The sequence below is a fragment of the Somniosus microcephalus genome, chromosome 16, assembly GCF_052327205.1.
Source record: "Somniosus microcephalus isolate GS21.2 chromosome 16, FLI_Smic_1.0, whole genome shotgun sequence".
Taxonomy (NCBI): Eukaryota; Metazoa; Chordata; class Chondrichthyes; order Squaliformes; family Somniosidae; genus Somniosus; species Somniosus microcephalus.
In genome coordinates this window covers 49476395-49493813 of record NC_141002.1, presented here as the reverse complement: position 1 = coordinate 49493813, position 17419 = coordinate 49476395, and the positions used below count along the sequence as shown (strand labels likewise).

The 17419-nt window shown below is 46.9% G+C and overlaps 1 protein-coding gene across 9 annotated transcripts in view; it reads right to left on the bottom strand.

Moving 5' to 3' along the window:
- Window positions 1–17419, bottom strand: part of itfg2 (integrin alpha FG-GAP repeat containing 2) — a 126832-nt gene that overhangs the window by 86028 nt on the left and 23385 nt on the right. For all 9 annotated transcript variants that reach the window (XR_015081375.1, XM_086008986.1, XM_086008985.1 and 6 more), the window contains 3 exons: window positions 10692–10866; window positions 9514–9644; window positions 8514–8662 (listed from right to left, as the gene is read on the bottom strand). Coding sequence is in view for 8 of the 9 variants with exons in the window: in XM_086008986.1 (XP_085865112.1) it covers window positions 8514–8662; window positions 9514–9644; window positions 10692–10866 (455 nt within the window). In the remaining variant the exon portion in view is untranslated. The remainder of the gene's footprint in view (window positions 1–8513; window positions 8663–9513; window positions 9645–10691; window positions 10867–17419) is intronic.

Below are 17419 nucleotides of genomic sequence, written 5' to 3'. Positions count from 1 at the left end.
ATATTTCTACAGAATACACAGAAAATAACAATTTCTAATATTTGTATCTTAGCTTTTTTTGCCCCTTGTTCCCTCTCCCACACCCTCAAATTCTTCTAAGCCAAGTGGACAGGTGGAGACTATTCTTAAGCATTCAACTTCTCTTCCTACATTACAACAGTCACTACACTTCAAAAGTATTTAATTTGCTGTAAAGCGTTTTGAAAGACACTATATAAATGCAAGTCTTTCTTTCTTCATGATTGATTACAAGGAGATGTATGTGAACAGTCCTCTTGGGGAACTGCCTGGCTTCCTCACAACAGGTTCATTACTCCATTGCTGAAAGTGTTCACGTGTAGGGAATCTCAAGAACAAACCTGCTTCCTAATCCTGCATGCTGCACTTAGCCTTTTCAAATCATTTATTCATTCTACAAAAAAACTTATATTAAAACCACCAAAACACATTTCATAACTGTAGGAAATGTCAAACTGTACTAGGCAACTGGAGATAGGTCAAACAACAAACGTTCAAGATCACAGGTTCAACTGACCAAACTATCCTCCATTTCTGTACCCCAGTACACTTATCCCCAAAATATTAAGAAAATTAAAACTTTGATATAGAAATTATCTATATGCATGCATTTAAATATATCTGGTTTTGCATGTCATTTTAATCTCTAAAGCTACTACATATTTCTTTCTCACATGAAAGACCCTCCCCCACAAAAAATTCTTAATCCCAAATTTGTGTCAGTAAAGGCAAATATTCAAATGCATTTTAAAACATATCTCATTTTATTGCTCATGGACAGCAACATTCAATCTCAAAAGACCTGATATTAATGGTACTTCTACGGCATACTGTGGCAGTTGAATGTTACTGCAATTTAAAAGCTGCTGCTGATTTCTAGGTGGTATACACAGGATAGAGCAGTTTGTGATACTTAAAGGTCAACTCTCATTCTGGACTCCCAACCCGACTCCCACTCCTGATTTAAATCAAAGACAGCCCAGCAGAACAGAAAAATGGAGAGGAGATTTTAAAATCAGCAGTAGGAAGGGAGACCTGCGATTTAACTATTACAGCACAGGAGCAGAGCAGGTTCATCAGTGGTTAGTCCTCCAGTGCTATCAGTTCCATCCGATTTCTGCTTACTTACATTCCCAAATTCAGGTTGGGTCTCTAGCTCTCAAAGAAAGAAAGAAGAAAAAAGAGAAAGAAAGAAAGAACTTGCTTTTTAAGCACCTATCATGTCCTCAAGACATCCCAAAGTTCTTCACAGCAAATTCATTGGCCCAGAAATTTGGGTTGGGGGCTTCCCGCGGGTGCAAGCCCCCGATCTGCACTTACTTGCGCGCCGGCCGTTGAGCTGTGGGCCCCCATGGAATTCCGATCCGGGGCCTGGTCCAGCTGCCAGCGCGCAGTGCTTGCGTATCCCAGGGGCGCAGTTAGTTCGAAGCGTCCCCAGGGATCACGTGGGCCATGGAGAGCCAATCGGAGCAGGGAATGCTCCATTCATAAGATTGACAGGAAGTGCTGTCAAACTTAGAAATACTACGGGCCCTTTCTTCTTACAAAACATCACTAAATCTTCAAATAATTTTTTTTTTAAATCACATTTTTTAAATAAACTATAAATTAAATGAAATAACTATTTTAAACAATAATTTAAATTTTTGAAAAATTTTTTTTTTTCCTAACGGGGCTAAAAATAAACTTACCTTGCTTTAAAGTATTTAAAAATAATAAACCTGTGGAAAAAATGTTTTAATTTTAATTAATTCACCACTTACCTTGTAAAAAGCAGGCTGTACGCCTGCTTTTTACATTTCTAAATTCTGCAGGCTTACCTTCCCGGGAAAACCTGTAAAAAAAAAACGAAATTCGATGCGCACGCGCAGCCTCCCCCGTGCACGCATTCGACCTCTGAACCCCTTCGTTCAGAGGAACAGAAGTGCTGGTTTCCCGCGCATGCGCAGTGCATGCAGGAAACCGGCACTTCCATTGGGCCTACGGGTGAGTACCCCGTGCGTGCTCACCCGTGGAGACCCGAATTTCTGGGCCATTATTTTTGAAGTGCAGTCACAGTGTAGTTTTTGAAGGCAAACATGACAATCAACTTGAGCGCAGCATGGTCCCACAAACAGCCCATAAAACCTGGGTTCCTAGGGGGCACAAATGTTGAAGGCCAGCATTTTCAGGCCATTTCTTCAGTCTTTATTCATTTTGTTAAAATTCTTGTTGCCCAGCTTTTTTCAAGACTTTTTGCTGGTTGTCTTCTATAATTTTTTTGCCTCCAGCACCATTACAAGCACCAATGAGAATTTGCTGGGCTGGCGAGTTTGACAGGGGAGGGCCACCTAGATGCTGGCAGATCAGGATTGCCCAGAGGTGCTCTATGTCCTCCCGCCAGCACCCGCATCTGCAAAGGGAGGTGGAATGACTTGGCTTTGGGAGATGTAATGGTGGTGAATAGTCCTCATCCCAAGGAAGCAGCATCAGCAGATTCCAATAATAACTACAATAAGTGAATGCGTGACTAACCATTAAGCTGGATGGTTCTTCAGAGGCCCAACAGGTGTAAGTCAGTTCTAAATGGCATATGCACTGGTAGGGTCACATAGCACTCAAGTCTCTTGTGTAAGTCAATTTGCATAATTATTCACAGTGCCAAGTACAGAATCAGATTGATCTAGGGAAGACACTAGTAGGAGAAAGGAAAATTGCCTGTAAGTAAAATTTAAAGGGCTAGGGAAAATTAAAAAGTAACACCACAATATGGGGACAAAAGTTCAGAAAGTGTCTGAGGAGCCTCGAAATATCTTAACCTTTTAGCAGTTTTTGCCAAAGCAGGGGATTAAGAAGTGGCAGGCAAAAGTGAAGTGAAAGGATACCCTAGTACAGGCATGAATCTGCAGACATGAGACAGAGCAGCTAATGCCCTGTTTGATGGCTGCTGAAGTCACGGTGTTTGTGAGGAGCATTGCCATCTGTGCCACTTAATGGTATCATCACCATAGGTCAGCACTGCAGCATGCCTGCAGGTAGGTGCAATCACATTGCAGGCCAAGCTAACCGTATTTCCCCTGTATGTGCCAGCTCTGTGCCATGTGGTAGCTGCAAGTGTTCTTTTAGCAGAAGGCACAGCACTGATCCTGAGAAGACAGGCCCCAAGAGCCTTTGCTAGGACCTGTGGAAATGGTTAGTGGTATTTTGACATGTGCAGCCAATTAGGCAATGCTGGCTCTTGGTCACCCTGGCATGCCTTCTTTCATACATTACAATGTACATGACATGCTGTGATTGGGGGTGAAAATTGACCAATATATGCCTACTTTAGGATAACAAAATTAATTTTAAAATGTGTTTTACTGATCAACATTTCATTCAAAATAATCACTAATTTTACAAAGAAAATAGATATGGGAGACAGTGTGTATGCTTTTTATAAGATCATAAATGCATTTATGATTTGCAAATAATGCATTAAGGAAATCTTCCCGCTTGATTACAAGAACTGCATGACTTTTTCAAAATGAGTAAGTTTTATTACTGCATAAAGTCTCTCGATTTGGGTTTCTTCCCTGCTAGACTACCTGTTGGCACCACCGATGGGACCTGGTCCTGAGCAGCTGCATTAGAAACAGCAAAAGATACGGCTTTCGACTAGTCTCGGAGGCACATAATCTCATAAAATCAAGCTATCAGCTGGGTGCTCTGCATCCCCAACTAATAGCTTGAATCAGGCACCTCCAGATTGATTCTCAGGGCAGTCTAAAATTACAGCTGCTGCTGTTTCTAATGCAGCTGCTCTGAGATACTCTCTATTGATGATGTTACACAGGGCCCGATCAAGGAGGGTGACATAGCTCAAGTACTAAAAATGACATTTCTTTTTAAAAAGCCAAATCAGATTCTTGTAACTACAGGAGAGATTTCCAGATACCAGTGCTATTAAAACTTTTGTGCTGCACTGATGGGCAAAACTAGCCAGCAACGTAGTAAACTTCAGCCAATTCATTTCAATAGTTATTTATAGCTTTGGCCTTGTGCGGAAAGCAAGAATAATGAAAGAAGCAGGAAGTCTGATCAGCAGGTCCAAATTAAATGGATAGAGGTACTTAAAGGTCTGTCCATTGTATTCTGCCTTACTCAAGTCTCACACGAGATTCTTGAGTCTTTGAGTCAGAAGGTGAAGGGTTCAAGCCCCACTCCAGTCAATCCCAATGAGTGGAGACTAGAATATGTCTCTAAATACTGGGTTGAGATCCAGGGGTGTACTCACCCACGGACAGAGTGACCGCTGGCTCGTTGGTAGTATTGCCGCTGCTGCGTCAGAAGGGATTGATTCAGGCACCACTCCAGACAGCCGAGAACAGAGTGTCAGCTCTGAATACTGGGTTGACATCCAGCAGGGGAAGAGTAGCTGAGGTGGTTTTCCATTCCCTTCCTTACAGTTTTTATCTTCAGAGTACCTGCTCTGGTCTCCGCTTGCTGGGGGTGTCTGAAGTGGGGCTCAAACCCAACCCTTGTGACTCAGAGGCGGGAATGCTACCACTAAGCCAAAGGCTCAATTCTGTACTTAAAGGTAATTGGTTGGTCATAATATTACAGCCTTTATCAAGCTTCAAAGTGAATCTTAAATATTTGTCAAGGCTGGGGAGGAGAAATGGCATGGAAAGGAAACTCAATGTGGAGGTAAATCACAGATATTATGAGTAAATGACAGAGTGGTACAGCACCCGATTCCCGTTTGATGGATAGTCAAATGAACATGCGGTTGTCCAATTTGCCATTTTAGGGTACTGACACTAGAAGACAATCATGCACCTTTTTTGGCAGCAGGTCGTAACCAGGCTCAACATTGTGTCCACTACCTGCACGACCTAAGAACAGATACTCACTTTAAGGAATCTGGGAAGGAATGCCTGCCTAACAGTACCAGTATCTAATAGATGGCCGAAGTGTTGCTTATCAACCTGTTCCAATATACCTTACCCATGTGAAGCTAGAGTCATACGGCACAGACAGAGGCCATTCAGCCCATCGAGTCCGTGCCAACTCTCTGTAGAGCAATCCAGTCAGTCTCACTCCCCCACTCTATCCCCGTAGCCCTGCAAGTTTATTTCCCTCAAGTGCCTAACCAGTCTCCCCTTGAAAACATTGAGTGTCTCCGCTTCCACCACTTCCGTCGGCAGCGAATACCAGGTCCTCATCACTCGCTGCGTAAAAAAGTTTTTCCCCACATCCCCCCGTATCTCTTGCCCAAAACCTTAAATCTGTGTCCCCTAGTCCTTGTACCAACTAGTGGGAACAGCCTTTCCCCATCTAGCCTATCCAAACCCATCATAATCTTGTACACCTCTATCAAATCACCCCTCAACCTCCTTTGCGCTAATGAAAACAAATCCAGCTTCTCCAACCTGTCCTTGTATCCAAGATCCCCCATCCCCAGAACCATTCTGGTAAATCTCCTCTGCACCCTCTCAAGTGCCTTCACATCCTTCCTAAAGTGTGGTGACCAGAACTGGACGCAATACTCCAGTTGTGGCCTAACCTGCGCTTTATAAAGGTTCAGCATAACTTCTCTACTTTTGTACTCAGTACCTCTATTTATGAAGCCCAATATCCCATATGCTTTGCTAAGGAAAAAGTACTTGCTAAAATAATGGGACTAAAAGACAACAAGTTCCCTGACTAGATGGCCTGCATCCCAGGGTCTTAAAAGAAGTGGCTGCAGAGATAGTGGATACATTGGTTGCAATATATCAAAATTCCCTGGACTCTGGAGAGGTCCCAGCAGATTGGAAAACCGCAACTGTAACACTCCTATTTAAGAAACGATGGAGACAGAAAGCAGGAAACTATGATTGTTAGCCTAACATCTGTCGTTGGGAAAATGCTAGAGTCCTTAATTAATGAAGCAATAGCAGGGCATTTGGAAAATCATAATGCAGTCAAGCAGAGTCAGTATAGTTTTATGAAAGGGAAATCATGTTTAACAAATTTGCTGGAAGTCTTTGAGGATGTAACGAGCAGGGTGGATAAGAGTGAGCCAGTAGGTGTGGTGTATTTGGATTTCCAGAAGGCATTCGATAAGGTGCCGCATAAGATAAAAGCTCACGGAGTTGGGGGTAATATGTTAGTATGGATAGAGAATTGGCTAACTAACAGAAAGTCGGGATAAATGGGTCAATTTCCGGTTGGCAAATGGTAACTAGTGGGGTGCCACAGGGATCGGTGCTGGGGCCTCAACTATTTACAAGCTACATTAATGACTTGGATGAAGGGACCGAGTGTAATTTGGCCAAGTTTGCGGATGATACAAAGATGGATAGGAAAGCAAGTTGTGCAGAGGACTCAACGTATCTGCAAAGGGATATAGACAGGCTAAGTGAGTGGGCAAACATTTGGCAGATGGTGTATAATGTGGGAAAGTGCAAGGTTATCCACTTTGGCAGGAAAAATAAAAAAGCAAATAATTATTTAAATGGAGATTACAAAATGCTGCAGTTCAGAGGGACCTGGGGGTCCTTGTGCATGAAACACAAAAAGTTAGCATGCAGGTACAGCAAGTAATCAAAAAGGCAAATGGAATGTTGGCCTTTATTGCAAGGGGGTTGGAGTATAAAAGCAGGGAAGTCCTGCTACAACTGTACAGGGTATTGGTGAGACCACACCTTGAGTACTGCGTACAGTTTTGGTCTCCTTATTTAAGGAAGGATATACTTGCATTGGAGGCAGTTCAGAGATGATTCACTCGGTTGATTCCTGAGATGAGGGGGTTGACTTATGAAGAAGGGTTCAGCAGGCTGGGCCTATACTCATTGGAATTTAGAAGAATGGGAGGTGATCTTATTGAAACATATGATACTGAGGGGGCTCGACAAGGTAGATGCAGAGAGGATGTTTCCCCTCGTGGGGAAATCTAGAACTCTGGGGCATAGTTTCAGAATTAAGGGTCGCCTTTTTAGAGCTGAGGAGGAATTTCTTCTCGCAGAGGGTCGTAAATCTGTGGAATTCTCTGCCCCAGAGAGCCGTGGAGGCTGGGTCATTAAATACATTTAAGGTGGAGATAGACAGATTTTTGCAAGATAAGGGAGTGAAGGGTTATGGGGAGCAGGCAAGGAAGTGGCTTTGAGCCCAAGATCAGCAATGATCTTAGTGAGTGACAGAGCAGGCTCGAGGGGCCAAGTGGCCTATTCCTGCTCCCATTTCTTATGTTCCAACCATTCTCTGAATATGTCCTGCCGCCTTCAGGGACCTATGCACATTAACGCCCAGGTCCCTCTGTCCCTGCACACTCTAAGTGTATATTGCCTCTTCCTGTTCCTTCTGCCAAAATGCATCACCTCACACTTAACTGTATTAAATTCCATCTGCCACTTGTCTGCCCATTCTGCTAGCCTTTCTATGGCCTGTTGCAGTCGATTGGTATCATCCTCACTGTTTACCACACCCCCAAGTTTGGTGTCATCGGCAAATTTAGAAATTCTACTCTGTATTCCAATATCCAGGTCATTTATATATATGAAAAAAACCAGTGGCCCCAGCACTGACCCTTGTGGCAGATGGAATTTAATACAGAGAAGTGAGGTGATGCATACCATAGGAGAGCACATCTTCAAGATGCGCCGTGCAGTTCAAACGTCGCCACACTCATCTTCGAAGGCCATAAAACCTCAAATAAAATAAACTAGCTCCATGATGCACAGTAATTTATGACAACCAGGTTAGTATGCAGGTTGTGCATGTCAATCACTGCATGTTTTCCTTTGGTTTCCAACTTCTCCAGACTAAAAGATGACACCTCAAGGTCAACCCTATTTGGCCTGCCTAAAGTATAGACAGTCCTCCCTTTAATCATTCCTCTGGTACTTCCTCCATGTCCCCTAGCTCCCTAAGGGCAATACAAATTCCAAAAGGAATGTCCATCCTACCAGCTGGGACTGTTGCAACTCACAATGAAACTCCTATGACTATATGGTAGGTGATAAAAAGAGAAAAAATAAAGTAAAAGGCAAAATTAAGTAAAATGCAAAACCAAAGCTAAAACCAATGCTCCTGAATAAATGTAACAAAAAACCAAAACGGCTAAAAAAATATTCAGACTAAACCAAGGCAAATGACCTTAAGACCACCAGGAAGTCACTTCTCTTGGCTGTGCATTGCACAGAGATCATGTTGTGCTCATGGCAAAACACAATGGAAATGCAAGGCAGAGAAGCCCCACTTAATATACATGAATTTTGTAACTTAAGTGAGGCTTGCACACTGAAGCAGCATCAGCTTCCTGTTCCCCCAGCACTGTCTAGTTGGAAAATACTACGAAGTGCGTTCCCAGCACATTACCAGTGCTCAGACGTAGCATCAGATATTCACCTATACCTGTGCTTGGCAGCAGAAAACTTCTCTTCTACCTTTCTTCTATATAAAATGGCGGAGTATTTAAAATAAAAAGCATCACCCTGAACTTTACTTTGAAATTGTTCTTATAGTGATTTACATATGATTTGGAACTTTACCTGTTAGAGGCTCCAGATGGATCTCTTTTTGGTGCCCTCTCTTGATCCAGTCTCCAGGTGCAGAGTAGAACAGCATATCCACAGCCCGGCTGTGAGACCATCAGTTCTGGGGTCCCATCAGGCCCTGGATTCACTGTAAGACTGTCCACCTGTCACAACAGAATGCAAATCATTAAGGTAAAACAAAACTATTTTGATGTGCCAACCAACGTTCCCTCTAATTTTTTGGGGACCTCTGCTGCCCCTTTAAGGGGCTAAGCGGGATATTCAAAATACCATGCGCGGTTTTTACACCGAAAGGTCAGCAAGCCGGCTGCGCGGGTTCCCTGGAGCGCTGTGCGGTCACGCAGCCGCACAGCTTAAAAGGAAATTTGGTGCCAGCATAATTTTCCAATGCCCCCACAATTCCCCACTTGCTTCCACAGCTAGGGAGAGCAAACCGAGAGGGGGTGAGCCATAGAAGTCTGGGATGGTATTTAAATCTTTTCATGGTCTTGCCCCTCTGTATATCTATAATCTCCTCCAGCTCTACAAGACCCCATCCCCAGAACTCGCTAGCCTCTTGTGCATCCCACCTTCCCTTCACCCCACTATTGGTGATCATACCTTCAGCCGCCCAGGCCCCACACTCTGGAATTCCCTCCCCAAACCTCCCCGTCACCCCCTCTCCTCTTTTGCAGTTTGTGGGACCTAGTTGTGCGCAAATTGGCTGCCATGTTTCCTACATTACAACAGTGACTACACTTTAAAAGTACTCCATTGGCTGTAAAGCGCTTTGGGATGACCAGAGCTTGTGAAAGGTGCTATATAAATGCAAGTCTTTCTTTTTACGACCTTCCTTAAAACCCACCTCTTTGACCAAGCTTTTGGTCACACCTCTTAATATCTCCTTCTTTGGCTTAGCATCTGTTTTTTTTTTCATTACACCTCTGTGAAGCATCTTGGGACATTCTTCTACACAATGAGATAATCAACACTCTCAAGAGTTACAGATCCATACCTGCCCTTCCAGAAGCCACTTTTTCAGTAGTATCAGCTGTCCAGAACTATCAACGGAGGAATCTTCCCAACGGAATGCTCTCACTACACGGTCAGTGTAACCTACCACCATTTCACACTTTCCATCTCCATCTGCATGAAGAAGCGTCAAAATTATTATTTTTGAGTATTTATTTTCCATCATTTTACCTGCTTTTATCAGGAGACGTTGCTGTAATTTCGGTCATGAGTTCTGTTTGCTGTAGTTCGCAGAGACTCTTTTTAAGTAAACCCTGTAGACTGTTTGCAGTATTGCGCTGTTTAAATAGACTCTGTTTGTTGAGTAAATAGAATTTCTTTGCTGTAAAATGGACTGTTTGCTGTGAGTCCTGCCTTAAGTCCCACCCCTCCTCCAACTCACTGTCAGGCACAGTGCAACTCATTAGCTAACTCAATAGACACACTGGTACCAGTAATCCACAAAAGGTTTTTTGATCCTTGACTTCAGAACCTAGAGGTCAAGGTACTAAATTGGGAACAATTTAAAGGGGCCTCTACTTTACAAGCATCAACCTGGGAGTTCTTGATACAGTTGTGTTACCTTTTTCATTAGAAAGCAAAGTAAGAACACATAGAACATAGAAATCGTACACAAGAAAAATGCTAACCAATATATCTTCACAAATTGAATTACAACATCATTTTGAAATTCCATGATACGTAGGGGGGGGGTGGAGGGAGAAGAAAAGGGCCGGGGGGGGGGGGGGGGGGGGGAGGAGAAAAGTGCGGGGGGGGGGTTGTGGAAAGAGGAGAAAAGGGCAGAGGGTAGGTAGGGGCAGGGGGAGAGAAGAAAAGAAAGCCCAGTACAAAAGCAAAATACAATAGAAACCCAGTACCTGTTTGAGCCAATTTTTTGCTCTATGGATGCGTGATACTTTTGAGGCCACATGTTGAGGTCTGACAGGATTGTTTTAAAAGCATGCTAGATATGAGACTTTTAATTATATTATAACTATATAGGTAAGTTGTAATATAGAAACATAGACATAGAAACATAGAAGATAGGAGCATTTCCAGGTAGCCATTGTTCCTTATTAGTCAAGCAGTGTATGTCAACTTTGAGCAATCCCACACATCTCAACTCTCCAATTTAACCCCATCAACCTCAGTCCACCATAATACTAGTTTCCTTCAACTCACCGATATCACTAATGAGCATCACCTTGGTGTTAGCAGGGATGTGCTGTGTGAAAAATGCTTTCTGTTCATCGCCAAATAGGAAGTCATGGTGACTGGAAGTGTCTGACTTGGTTGATATGCCACTGAGGTCAAAGATATGGAACCAACCCTCAGCACCCACAGCTACAACAAAATTCTGGAAGGATGGAAAAGAAAAATATAATCCTATAAAAAGTGCAGTAGTTAATTGTCATCCTTAAAGAGGCGCTGCAGGAGAGTTTAGAAGTTACTAATACAGTAATTCTAAGGTTTGTCAATCAGTGACATACTTAACGAAATAAACTATAATTACAGTAACACCACATGCTGGTTCCCAAACACACAGACATAGATTTTCCTCCATTTTACCACCTATTTTCAGATGTACCTGGGGCAGCCAATGGAGAAGAGTAGGTTAGTGAGGTTTAAAGCCAAATCCCAACTACTAGTGCAAATTTCCTCCGGCATGATGAGGACAGCAATGCCAACCGCATGCAAATGACAGTGAGTGGGTGAGTTTTGCTGCATAGCTGTACTTCCCTTCCCTCCCATCGAGACAGTAAACAACACCTCTGTGAGCCAGGCGTGAGCCTGTTTGTGGTGGACCACAAGGAAAGATACTCTCAAGGCGCTGCAGTAGCAACCTCTGGGAGGATCTTCCTGAAGGTGTGCTGCTGGGCCCCTTCAACAGAGATACTTGAGCGAGAGATAAATAAAAATTTAAAGTTCCACCTTGCCTCAAAACTGGGGTTTCCCTCTAGGCCTCTCACATTCTACTACTATGAGGAGGAAGAGGAAGGTTAGGGTGACCACTGCAGAGAAGTTAGGCTGAACAAGTACCACAGGCATCATCTGGTCCCCAACTGTTGGAACCCACACCTCCATGTCTGAAGATTCAGACAGAGCATCTTCAACATGACCATTTGGCAATGCCTGAAAAGGTTGTGGTTGTCTTGCAAGGCAATAAGTGAGTTGTGGCAGCTACCAGCTCATATGAGACACCCTCACCTAAATTAAATGTAAGCCCACTATCAAATGCACCCTACCATCACAGAGCCTCTCTGGCAACAAACTCAACTCATTCTCTTGCGGACATGTAGCTCCTCTCCATAACAACAAAGGGTCCCATTTGGAAAACATTCTGCTACTCCTTCATGCTCACATTTTGGGCACCTTGACCCAAATCATTCTGCACATATCCCATGAGGGACAAAAATATGTGTGTGGAAAAGAAATGCAACAACTTTCCTAATGTTTGTGAGCACTGTGTCTTCCCTTGCGGCCTACCACTGTGTCCCCTTTCAATCCTAGCCTCCTATTTGTAGGTTTTGAGGTGCCTGGCTGATGCTTCACAGCAGAAGCTTCGAGAGACTGAGGTGACACTTCCTTGTCTCCAGCTGTGGTCCATTTCCTCCAAGAAGGTAATTAGCCACATTGAACATCAAGTCTACCGAGAATCCTAGGGCCTAGAAATTCAGTGGTTTGCGCCAGCCGCTAGCGCCTTAGGAGGAGGAGATGTGGGGTGCTAAGCGGCTAGCGCCCGGGCGCAGCGCGATCTGCGCCTCTCGCGAACTTCAGTTAAGATTTAGCGGCGGCGCAAAGCCTTTAGCGCGCGCATATCCTGACGTCATTTCATGGTGCAACGCCCTTTGTGCGCCCCAAACCGGAAATTCAGTGGCGCCGGCCTATTGTGCGCCTGGCGCCCCTAACGACTGGTAGAGGGGAACGGTTCCCAGTCGCTGCGGGGCGCGGGGGGCGCTAATTAAAGGGCACTCCTCCTGCAGTATAAATGGCAGCCATTTTGCACCACTCCTTCTTTGTGAGAGACGGATCTTTGGAGAGAGACAAAGGTAGAGAGGTTTCTGGTTTGGCTCAACACTCGCACAGGTACTTGTGGCTTCAGGCCACAGCTTTGCACTTGTCTTTAACTTCAGAGCCATAGCATTGATTGGAAACATATAATGGGGGCTGCAATGGGTGGAAACGTTGGGCTTCTCCATTGCATTCAAAGGGCTCAGAGACGCTGTGAGAGTGCCAGTCATGGCCAGACGGAGAAGGGGCAACAGGCGTCGGCAAAGGAGGCCTTACCCACCCAGGGTATACCGCCAGCAGTTCTCATATCTGAACATGTCTGAGGAGCAGTGTGTTCGGAGGCTGCGATTCAGAAGGGCGGTGGTCACTGAGATCTGCCACCTGCTTTGCGGAGATCTGCAGCCACAGCTGAGGAGCAGGACATCTCTGTCGGTGGCAGTGAAGGCGACGGTGTCTCTCAACTTCTATGCCACCGGCTCCTTCCAATCCGCTACTGGGGACATTTCCAACATCTCCCAGTTTGCGGTACATTGCTGCATCCGCCAGGTGACCAATGCCCTTTTCAGAAGGAGACGTCAGTTCATCTCCTTCTCCATGACCGTTGACAAGCAGCAACAGCGTACAATGGGCTTTGCAGCATTAGCGGGCTTCCCCATGGTGCAGGGCGCCATTGACTGCACGCATGTGGCTTTGCGGGCACCTCTAGAGAATGCCGAGGATTACCGCAACCGGAAGGGCTACCATTCGCTCAACGTGCAGTTGGTGTGTGACCACAGGCAGCTCATCCTAGCTGTCAATGCCCGCTTTCCAGGCAGCAGCCACGATGCCTTCATCCTGCGCCAGACTTCTGTGGCAGACATGTTCGAGGCCCAGCCTCACCCACGAGGATGGCTTCTCGGGGACAAAGGCTATCCTTTGTGCACCTGGCTGATGACCCCGCTCCGTGCGTCCAGCACCCCTGCTGAAGAGGGATACAATGACAGCCATCAAGCAACCAGAACATCATTGAGCAAACAATCGGCGTCCTGAAGCAACGGTTCCGCTGTCTGGATCGTTCCGGAGGAGCCCTACAGTACTCGCCTGAGCGAGTCTCCCATTTCGTTGTCGTGTGCTGCATGCTGCACAACCTGGCTATCCGCAGGACTCAGCCACTGCCACCAGACATTGGAGGACCACCAGAGGAGGAGGAGGAGGAGGACCAGCACAGGAGGGAGGCAGAAAGTGCAAGGGCCGCCCGTCGGCGGCTTATTGCACGTCGGTTCTAGGCCCCCTCTCAGGGAATGGCTTATGCCAATGGCAGAAGATGAATGTAGCCGCTCCACAAGCCCTCAGCCGAGCAGGGCAACCAGGACTTCCAAAAGAAAGCATGGACAGTGCGATTTAAGAAAATTTATTACTATGATACCTCTGTGCCCTTCCCACATAACAAACTAATGGAGAGAAACCCCCCCCAAAAACACAAATAGACCAGTCTCTGCCTTTACAAGTAAAACAAATACACCAGTCTCGGCCTTTACAAGTAAAACAAAACATTTGGCCACACCTTCTACTTTTTCCCCTGCGAGGGTGATGCGTTTCGCATCCGTGACTGGCCCCTACCCGCCCTGCAGCTCCTCCTCAATGGGACCCCAGTGGCTGCAGCAAGGCTGGGGGAAGGCTGCTGAGGGTCAGATGGTGAGACGGCAGATGCCCTTGGGGGTCGGCCTGGACCAGCTCTGGGCCTGGAGGGGCCGGCTGCTGACTGCTCCAACTCTGCTTGGGCGGCAGCAGTCTGTCCAGCGGCTGGTGGCAGCTGCAATGGAGGAGTGACAGTTTTGGCGGCAGGAATGCTGCCAACCTGACAGATCACAGGTACTCCCTGGTCGGCTGATACATTGGCACTCGCACGGGCCAGCACTGCAGCATGCGCAGCAATCTGCTGAAGCACAGACTGCTGGGCTGCTGCGGCGCGGCGAGTGCCCTGGCGATGCCTGGCCGATCCAGCGAGGGTGGCAGCAGTTAGTGCCTGTGTGGCCCTGGTCTGTGTCTGCATGACACCAGCCAGTGAATGCACGGCACGACTGAGCACTTGGCTAGAAGCCGCCTGTGATGCAGCGAAGTCCTGCTGACTCCTAGCCTGTGCTGCCGCGAAGTCCTGCAGACTCCTGGCCTGTGCTGCACTGAATTGTTGCAGACTCCTGGCCTGTGCTGCCCCGAATTCCTGCACCCTCCTCGACAGTGAGTCTATGGAGTCAGGCATCCTTGCCACTGCAGCCATGAGCTGTGTGCCTGCGCTCAGCCTGGGCGCCCATTTCCGCTAGGATCCGCACCTCCTCTGCGCTCACCGTAGCAGGACTGGAGGCTGCACTCACCCTCCGGGGAGAAGGCCGCCGAGCTTCCCCACCCCTCCCACGTTGCTGCAGCCCGCTGGTCCCTGGAGCTTCACTATCCTCTGAACCTTCCCCCCTGCTCCCCTCCAGGGAAGACGTGTCACCATCATGGCCATGGGCTGCCTCGGCTGAGGGTGTCCCTGATGGTCTGGCTTCCTCTTCCTCCTCCTCTATGTCTGACTCGGACACAGTGCCAGCTTGAGGGGCCGCCTCCTCACCTGGCGAGTCACCATCTGAAAGCAGGGAGGCACAAGAGTTGCTTTAGAGTGAGGACAGGGCGGCAGCGAGGGAGGCATGAGTGCTGCTATGCACTGCATTGGTCCGACAGTGGCAAAGGATGCTGTTCTGAGGCGCAAGTGGAAAGAGAGAGGTCAAAAAGGTGATGCCCTTACCACTGGGGCCCACAACAGGGTCGGCATCTCCACTGGCGATGGGGCCAATCAGCCGGCCTGACATAATGTGCTCCACACGCTGCTCCAGGTCGCAGAGCTGTTTGAGGTCAGGATGGCCTCCCCCGGTCTGACGCTGCTGCCTTCGGTTGTGCGCCAGCTTGCCCTGCAAGAGAAAGGACGGCCTCTAAGTACAGTGTGAAGCCCTGATCTTGTCTGCACTGCCTCCCATGGTGGACTAGCCCTGACAGTGTGAAGCCCTGATCTTGTCTGCACTGCCTCCCATGGTGGACTAGCCCTGACAGTGTGAAGCCCTGATCTTGTCTGCACTGCCTCCCATGGTGGAATAGCCCTGACATTGTGTAAAGTCCTGAATGTGCAAGTGATTTTCATGACAGTCCCATAGCTGCTGGATGAAGGCTGGGCATTAGGGCTTTCAGGTCCCTTTGCCCATAAACTGAGGTGCACATGCAGGGATGAGGAGGACACTGGAAAGGGTACTCACCCTGACAACCCGAGTGAGGTCGTTGAACTTTTTTCGGCATTGTACAGGAGTCCTGGCAACCACGCTGTTGGAGGTCACCCTGTTTGACACCTCCCTCCAGGCTTTCCGATAGGCGCTGGGCAGCGGCCTCCTGCCACCTTCAGGGAACAGAACATGGCGCCTGCGCTCCACTGTGCCAACCAGCACCCTCAGGTCACCCTCGCTGAAGCGCTGTGCTCTGTGCTCTCTCCCTGGCCTTCTCCATTGTCCTGGGCGTTGAACAGATCAAGCAGCAGTGGTCAGGCCTTGCTTCAGGGCTGCAGTGTGCAGGGCGTGGCAGCCAAACAAATCCACCCTCCCCCTTTAAGAGCTGACCGGCGCCAGAGTGCCTGCCTTCAATCAGCAACTCGCCGCACCTGCGCTGCGCCCGCCCTCGGGGGTATCGCCCCGGACCGCCGGCTTAGCGCCTAATGATAGTCGTGCATTGCCTGTTTTAGCGCAGCAGCAACCTCTTGGGGCGATGCAACTGAATATCGGCGAAGGTGGCGCTAAGTTGCGCCGGGCGCAAACTTTAGCGGCCGCCCGGCTGTAGCGCCCCAAACGTGGCTATACTGAATTTCTAGGCCTAGGTGTCTTAACTCATCCTTACTTGTTTCAACACTATTCATGAAGTACTTGTATAGCCCTTTTTTCCAATGTACAGTACATTACACTTGTCCACAATAAATTTCCTCTGCCATTGTTCTGGCCACTTGCATATTTTGTCTAACATATTTTATGATTTCTGAGATGTCTCCTCCGAATTCACAGCCCTTCCTAGTTTGGTATCATCTCAAACACTGATCAATTTGCATTGAGTTTCTGAATCCAAGTATTGATGTAAATTAGAAACAGTAGTGGATTCCATGAGGCATCCCTCCCACCTCGACATAACTCCACTAATATGTACCTGTTGTTACTAACCTTCAGCCAATTTTTTTTCCATTGGCCATATTTAACCTGAATCCCCACAACTTAACTAATAGCCTTTCATATGGAACTTTGTCAGATGTCTTTTGGAATTCTATGTACACCACTTTAGATGACACTTTCCATAAAGGTCAAGAAGGTTGGTCAGGCCAAGTCTTCTCCTTCTGAATCCATGTTGACTGCTGTATACTACATTATTATTGCACATGATAATCCTCAAGTTTATTCCTGATAATCAGTTCCATTATTTTACATGGTACTAAAGTCAGACTAATGGGTATGTAATTCGATGTCTGCTTTGTGCCCTTTTATGCATCCGCCCTGTGGAAAACTGAAAAGACTAGAGCTGACCTGTCAATGAATACACCAGCTCGCAAGTAACAGTGTTCAAGCAAAGTGTGTTCCTGAAACCCCTGTCTTCACATAATAGGCTGGCCACACTTGAAAATTATTCTTGATGGGGCAAGCTCCCAGCAGGAAGCTGTATTAGGTAGTGGTAGTAGGCTTCGCTTGAGTGCGCGCATGGCTGTGAGTGGGTCAAAGGTGAGGGACTGGAATGTGGATGGCCTTGAGATTCACATCGATGGGCATCTCACCACTACTTCTGTCAATTGTTCCCCTCATCTACCACTAGAACCACAAAAAGTTAGGGTTCCTATCTCAGTTGGGAGTATGGAGAATGGGAGC